Genomic DNA, 7,683 nt, shown 5'->3' on the forward strand with positions numbered 1-7,683 from the left:
TATCTATTTTACTTTAATTAATTATCTTAACGGTACACATCAAGCAGAGCTTTTACACCAAGATTTTAGTTACAGAGATTTAGTATCTTCAAAACTACGGGAACTATCGATTTATTTTTTTATTCATCCCCTAAAGTATTGTTTACTAAACAATTTAAAACAAAGTTTGTTCATTTTTACAATGAGATTATTGCTGGATTGGATTTGACGGTAAAAGTAAGGAAATAAAAATAATACGTAATTTTTTTTGTTTATCCTAAATCCCATACAAACCGTCGGATAATCGAGGCTTTAGATAATCGAATATGGACTGTATTTATCTCGCCAGCTGAATCTAAATCTGCCCTCAGAATTTAGTCAAAATTTGTCAAAATATCGCTTTTGGTCATTTTTTGAATTTGTATGTAAAATTATCAATCAGTAATGTTAAATAATCACAAATTTGCAACAGTCAACAATCTTTCATTTTCCCAGCTGCACGCGCAATTTGTGCGGTGGTGTGTATTTTACGTTACAGAATATTCGACTGCAGCGTCGCCGGCATCGCGCATACACACAAGCTTAAGTCGTCGGCGTCGTCGGAAGAAGACGACGCACACGCGACTCGCGACGACGCCACACCGCGCGCTCAGCTCAGTTCTCAACCGGCACTCGGCAAAGTCCCAAGCACAAAAGTCGATTGTTTGGAAGAATTCGCGACGGCGGCGGCGGTTCGGATTTCGCGTGTGTGTTTAAATTCGCGTTAGAGACGTCTCGTTGAAAACAACGTGGTTAACAACAAAGTGGATTCGTCAGCAATTTTTTGCGTTTTGATAGAGTCTAACAGTAATTTTAATTTAATTCTACGATTTTCAAATTGAATTTGAGTTTTACATAAAAAAGAAATTGCCAAATAAATAGAATTAAAATATGCTGACGAAATTAATAATGATTAAACGAAGTGTCTGCAAATCGCATCGTGACGTAGTGATAACCACCAAGTGACGCCATATTTAGCATAAAGCAGAATCAACACAATTTGTATGCGCAGTGCAAAATAGTTGCTGTTTACCTCTGCACAAATTAATTAATTGCTCCCTCCAGGGTGGTCTTGCGAGGTCTTGCGCCACGATGTATGGAAGTACTTGGCGCCAGGCTGCAGTGTGTGTTTGCACGTTGTTATTCCGGGAATGACCACCGCGAGTGTCGAATTGTGTCAACAAATTGGGAACATGGAAGCGAAAATGATCGAAGTCTGGCGATTTGTGCGTGGGTGCTGAACAAGTGGCTTTTAGTGGTCAGTGGACGAAGAAGGAACACGAAAATCGTTTTAGAGGAATAATTTAGCACCAGTCTATTGATTTGTCAAGCTTTGGAAGTGTTCCCATAATGGAGGATGCTATAAAAGTGACGTTTAAGTTATGATCGCCATTATGGCACGTGAGAAGCAAGATTGCAGCAACTTCCCAAAATTCTTGCACTTCCACCCAACACGACTGCATTAGGCGTCTGATGAAGGTCTGGAATCTTATCGTGGGTGACGCCATCGACCACGGCCTCTTCCAATTCACGCCCCTCACCTTCCCCAATGGCCGCTAGCGTTTGGCGCGTCACGCGGTCAATGTGTGTGGCGTTGAGGCGTGCATCGCGAAGAAAACTATAGGGGATAGCTTCCCATTTTGACTCAAAGTGTTAAAGAGAGTAATCTAGTTTTGTAGAGAATTGTAAATAGATTATCACAAAAGAACTTTTTATAGAATGAAAATACTGAATTAGAAAATTGTTAATAATTACAACAGTATATTAAAGTTGTTTAGGAAAATTGGCCATTTTCTCCTACATGTAATATCACGAGTATGCATACTGTTTACCTAGTCTGTTCTGCGGTTAGCTTTAAATATTTGGCGACGCGTGTTCAAACTACTGTTTCATAGCACCGTCACTGTCAATGGAATGTTGCGATATCGGATGGTGATAAGTTATCATCAATGGTGGCACATTTTTGGACGGAAGATTGCAGGCATGCAGATGGTGATATTATTGATTTGAAGATAGATCAATATTATTATTAATAATTATTTATTTCAGTAAATATCGACCTTACAATCACACATTATTTTCAAACGCGTTCTGAAGGATTCTTTTGCAATCTCGTCGTGTCTTTTGCTGTTATTTTTAAACGATGAAATGGCATACTTTTCTCTACTCAAAATAATAGAATCGGAAAGTAATACTTGTCGAAACAAGGACTAAACAGTTCTACTTTCCTCACTGATATGATTGCTGAAAAGTTGAACTCCAGAGTTTTTTTGAAAAGGTCCTATAAACTATTGTCTTTCATATTTTTAATTTTAATTAAAAAAAAACTCTAGAACTTTTTTACACTTGTATAAAAAATGATGCATAATCAGTTGCAAAATAGTAGTTTATGCAACAAGTTGCAAAAAGAGGATTTTTTTTGTAAAAATCATGTTTTGTAACGAGTTCTATACAACGTATTTTTGCAATTGCGAAAAACACCCTTTGGCAAGAATTATAGGTCAAATGTCCATGCATTGAGTCAACGAATCGTTAAATTAAAAAAATGTTAAAAAGTATTACATTTTCAAACAAGTGTTCAAAAGTTCTACTTTTCAGCACTGAAAGGATGCAATTGTTTTGAAAAGGGTTATATTCGATTCTGTTATTTTTGGTACAGAAAAGTAGACTATTTCGTCGTTCGAGAATGAAAGAAAAAGTAAATTGTTAAATCTAGAGTAAATTTTCAAAACATCCTATGAGTCATGATTCTCCTATGCAAAGAGAACCTTTTGAAAATTGTATCTAAAAATGTAATAACACATTTTTGCAATCCACTTTAACGACCCCCGGGTCTTTTGTGAGCTCTGTTGCAAGTTTCTACTCATTTCTAGGCGTCCGAAGGTTATGTGTGGTGAGTCACTCAAAACCTCTTTTACGCTAATGGACCGACGTTTTACTTCCCCATCCGATAGAAGGCGTGATCAGGCAAATCTCGTCTCGAAAAATGCCACCGGGTCCGCCTGGGATTGAACCCAGGCCATACTGGGGTGAGAGGCTACCACGCTTACCACTGCGCCACCGGACCCGGCATTATATTCTTATATAATTGATAAATTTTTGAATGCTTTTTAATATGACTTTTTTTATAATTTTTTTTTTCTAGTTATTGTTCAAATGCTTTGAATGAACCAATTTGTTACCAAGTTGTAAATAGAAAATAAATACAGTGAACTCTCTCGTTGTCCATATTGAAGGGACCGCCGAGACCGGGAAATCAAATTATAAAACGCAAAATCAAAGTCCACTGCAGTTGCCAAGAACACCGAATCTCTATGGACAATTGGCTGGTCCAGAAGCTTTAAAATTGTTATGTTGGCATATATTATGAATCGAACTATGATCACAGAAGACAGCTTTCATAAAGTGTGTTTGACTATTTCAAATTAATAAATAGCTCAAATAAAAATGAGCAAGCTATTGATAAGGTATCTGAAAATGTGGTTTAAGTAGCAAAAAACTGCAAAAGAGACGAGAATAGGTCGAAAAGGTTAGTGTTACGGAAGTTCGTCTGGTCTCTTCGAAAAAAAAATCAGAGAAGGTCAAGGAAGACACCACATTGAACAGAAAATCCGTTCTAAAGATATAGATTTTTGATTATTTTAATAGATTTTTGTAACAATAGCTTCCAAAATTATATGGCGAAAAAAATGATACAAATATGAATATATACAACAATAGTTTATTATTTTTGAAGAATTCGTATTGAAACTTAAAATTTATTGGTTTAAGGGGTAACATACATGGGTAATTCTCCGCCAACTCACACAGCAGTTGCCCCGACCCCTCTTTGATTTGCGTGAATCTTTGTCCTAAGGGGTAACTTTTGTCCCTGATCACGAATCCGAGGTCCGTTTTTTGATATCTCGTGACGGAGGGGCGGTACGATCCCTTCCATTTTTGAACATGCGAAAAAAGAGGTGTTTTTCAATAATTTGCAGCCTGAAACGGTGATGAGATAGAAATTTGGTGTCAAAAGGACTTTTATGTAAAATTAGACGCCCGATTTGATGGCGTACTCAGAATTCCGAAAAAACGTATTTTTCATCGAAAAAAACACTAAAAAAGTTTTAAAAATTCTCCCATTTTCCGTTACTCGACTGTAAAATTTTTTGGAACATGTCATTTTATGGGAAATTTAATGTACTTTTCGAATCTACATTGACCCAGAAGGGTCATTTTTTCATTTAGAACATTTTTTTTTTTCATTTTAAAGTTTCGTGTTTTTTCTAACATTGCAGGGTTATTTTTTAGAGTGTAACAATGTTCTACAAAGTTGTAGAGCAGACAATTAAAAAAAATTTGATATATAGACATAAGGGGTTTGCTTATAAACATCACGAGTTATCGCGATTTTACGAAAAAAAGTTTTGAAAATGTTGGTCGTCATTGATCATGGCCGTTCATGGTCACCCGCGACAGACACGGACGACGAAACAAAGAGAAACGCAAAAAGTAACTTTTTCAAAACTTTTTTTCGTAAAATCGCGATAACTCGTGATGTTTATAAGCAAACCCCTTATGTCTATATATCAAAATTTTTGTAATTGTCTGCTCTACAACTTTGTAGAACATTGTTACACTCTAAAAAATAACCCTGCAAAGTTAGAAAAAACACGAAATTTTAAAATGAAAAATTTTGTTCTAAATGAAAAAATGACCCTTCTGGCAATGTAGATTCGAAAAGTACATTAAATTTCCTATAAAATGACATGTTCCAAAAATTTTTACAGTCGAGTGACGGAATATGGGAGAATTTTTTAATTTTTTTTAGTGTTTTTTTCGATGAAAAATACGTTTTTTCGGAATTCTGAGTACGCCATCAAATTGGGCGTCTAATTTTACATAAAAGTCCCTTTGACACCAAATTTCTCTCTCATCACCGTTTCAGGCTGCAAATTATTGAAAAACACCTCTTTTTTCGCATGTTCAAAAATGGAAGGGGTCGTACCGCCCCTCCGTCACGAGATATCAAAAAACGGACCTCGGATTCGTGATCAGGGACAAAAGTTACCCCTTAGGACAAAGTTTCACGCAAATCGAAGAGGGGTCGGGGCAACTTTTCCCGATTTCGTGTGAGTTGGTAGAGAATTACCCACATGTAGAAAATCTCAAAATTTCATATTACAGAAATTTATTAAATCCACTTAAAAGATGATTTTTAAGCACTCCTGAAAGTTTCATAAAGATATTTCATGATTTAAGTGAGTTATAAACAATTTAAGCTCCAAATTTTGCCATGCGCAAAGCGAACTGTCAAACTTTGTGAGCGTTTTTTTCTGAACACCGAGTTGATTTACGGGTGTCATGATATCTTGAGATGGGATGGACCAAATTAGCTGATATTTGGGGTGTAGACTCGCAAGACATATCCCGTGTGCATGACGAAGCCCGATTTTCAAATTTTGCTTTTTTTAAATACAATAATCAAAAACTAACGCATTTTTATATGACAAACAAAAACATATTTTTATCTTTTTTCAAAATTAGGTTTTTGAAAATCGGCCTTCATCATGCACACGGGACCGGTTTAATGAGTCTTCACCAAAATTTTGAGCCGATTTGGTCGCAGCAATGTTGAGATATCGTGGCACCCGTTTTTTGAAACTGCTAACTTCAAACAGCTATATCTCGGCAATGATGCAACCAAATGTCTTCAAATTTGGTTTGTTAATAGATGAAAATGTATATTTTAATGTCCTGTAAACAGATTTATTAAAAGTTAAAGTGTGTGCTCATAACAACCTCTGACATTTTTAGCGATTTACATATATGTAACCCCTTAATTGAATTATGAAAATGAGAAAACAACAAAAATAGAACACGATGCTGAAAACCTTTTCGTAAAAGTTTCGTCAAAATCAGTGATTCTGGAGTTCAAAAGTGATTTCAATTTTAGTGGAATGACTTGTGAAATTTTAAACACAAAAATATGGCAAGTCAGGCAATTGGATTTGAGGTATCCAAAGCCATCATTCGATGAGTTCATCAACCACAATCGTTTGAAAGTTTTGCAATTGCAGTCGTAGTTCCAGACCGCACCTTCCATAACCCGTATTGTGTTGCAACTTTGGCACCGTTTAAAATTCCAAGTTGAATAGGTCAGCTCACCCAGGTAGAATGGCATTCCCGTCCCGAGGCAGAGACAGGCCCCCTCTAATGTATACCATTCATTCGCACAGGTACGACCCAAATGACATCATTTGCATCCGCGAGTTCATCACCGTCTTGCTCAAACCGCAAACAGAAGAGTTCCTCATTAAAAATTCCAAATTCACATCTGCTGTGAGCTTAGTCTTGTTTGCTTCGCCAGAAAGAGATGCAAAACATCTAAAATCCTCAAAACTACCACCACAAGCATCGTGGGTTGTGATTATATTTTTTGTTTTATTTTTTTCCTGGTTTCTTGAATGGAACTCGGCCTCTGTCGTGACGCGGTCATCCCACAATTTTGCGAGCGAGCTTTTGTGTAAGCTCCTTTGAACAAAAAACATGCAAGCTTCGTGTTTTATCTCACTCCCTGCTGTCGTGGTCCATTTTGCACGCGGATGATGCTGGGTGGCATTAAATTAATCGCATTACTGGTTTTTGGCAGAGATTTAGTGTTCTGGGCAGGTTTCGTTGTACAGGTTCTCCAGGCAGAACCGCACATACCAGAAAGATTAGAGCTGCATTTGAGGAGGAGAAAAAGAGACACTGCCAAGTTTTGGTTTGTGACTTGGCGGTTTCCTTCTTTGATATCAACCTCTGCTCTTAAAGTCACAGCAGAGCGGCGTGCAGGTGAAGGAATCTACCTTATCTTAATTCCTTTCCTAATGTTTAGTCTCACGATGTGTTTTATCTGGGCTGCGTGTAAAGTGGTCTCGTTCTGGGGAATAAACATGGCCAAGGTAGATAAAGTATTGTTCAAGGGGGGGAATTTATACAAATATTGCAGAATTTAATTTAAATACTGAATACAAAACCAATTATGAAAAATAGATTTCCTAACAAAATTCACATTACAAAAGTTACTTAATTTATCTCGTTGTTGTAGATTTAGCAATACAATACATTTAAACTAACTCACTCCATACTACAGTGCTCCATGCAAAGAACGGTATTCACCAGTTTCTTAAATAAGTGTGTTGCAAAACGCCAGCCTCAAAGCCGACGAATTTCCTGCTGTAGAAGCAAACTGTGTGTTTGTGTGTATTCCAGTGTCTCAAACATTATGGCGTGAAATAGGTGTCACTGCAGTTAATTCGACCAAGTGTGAATTCCTGAACTGGACTGCGTGACCGGTGACCGGCACCGGCATACTTCAACATGGGCAAAGCTACGAGTAAATTAGATAAACGCCGATCACAAAGTAAGTAGAAATGTGCCCACTGCATTAACATATATCGATCTACCATGAGGTTTCGAATGTGGACTTGGCGAGGCGTTGGCGAGTTGGGTCACACGGGGTAATTAGGTGCCGTTAACGCGTAAATAGTCGACACTGCACTAGCCATACAGGCTGTAGGGTTCAATCAACGTTACTTGGCTGGAGTCAGAGTTAAGGTGCAGCTGCAGTTTTAGCAGCAGTTTTTCTTCCCTCACGTGCACCACCATTCGTAAGGTCGTTTGATTTTATTACTTTTG

General features: G+C 37.3%; 1 protein-coding gene across 1 annotated transcript in view; it reads left to right on the top strand.

The window, feature by feature from the left end:
* The first annotated feature begins 7,139 nt into the window (after positions 1 to 7,139).
* The window catches only part of LOC120416601 (SH2 domain-containing protein 3C), a 103,144-nt gene continuing 102,600 nt past the window's right edge, over positions 7,140 to 7,683 (top strand). Inside the window, exon 1 of the mRNA XM_039578392.2 lies at positions 7,140 to 7,408. Within this exon, the coding sequence (XP_039434326.1) occupies positions 7,366 to 7,408 (43 nt within the window). The 5' untranslated portion in view covers positions 7,140 to 7,365. The remainder of the gene's footprint in view (positions 7,409 to 7,683) is intronic.

This window comes from Culex pipiens, chromosome 2, assembly GCF_016801865.2.
Source record: "Culex pipiens pallens isolate TS chromosome 2, TS_CPP_V2, whole genome shotgun sequence".
NCBI lineage: Eukaryota > Metazoa > Arthropoda > Insecta > Diptera > Culicidae > Culex > Culex pipiens.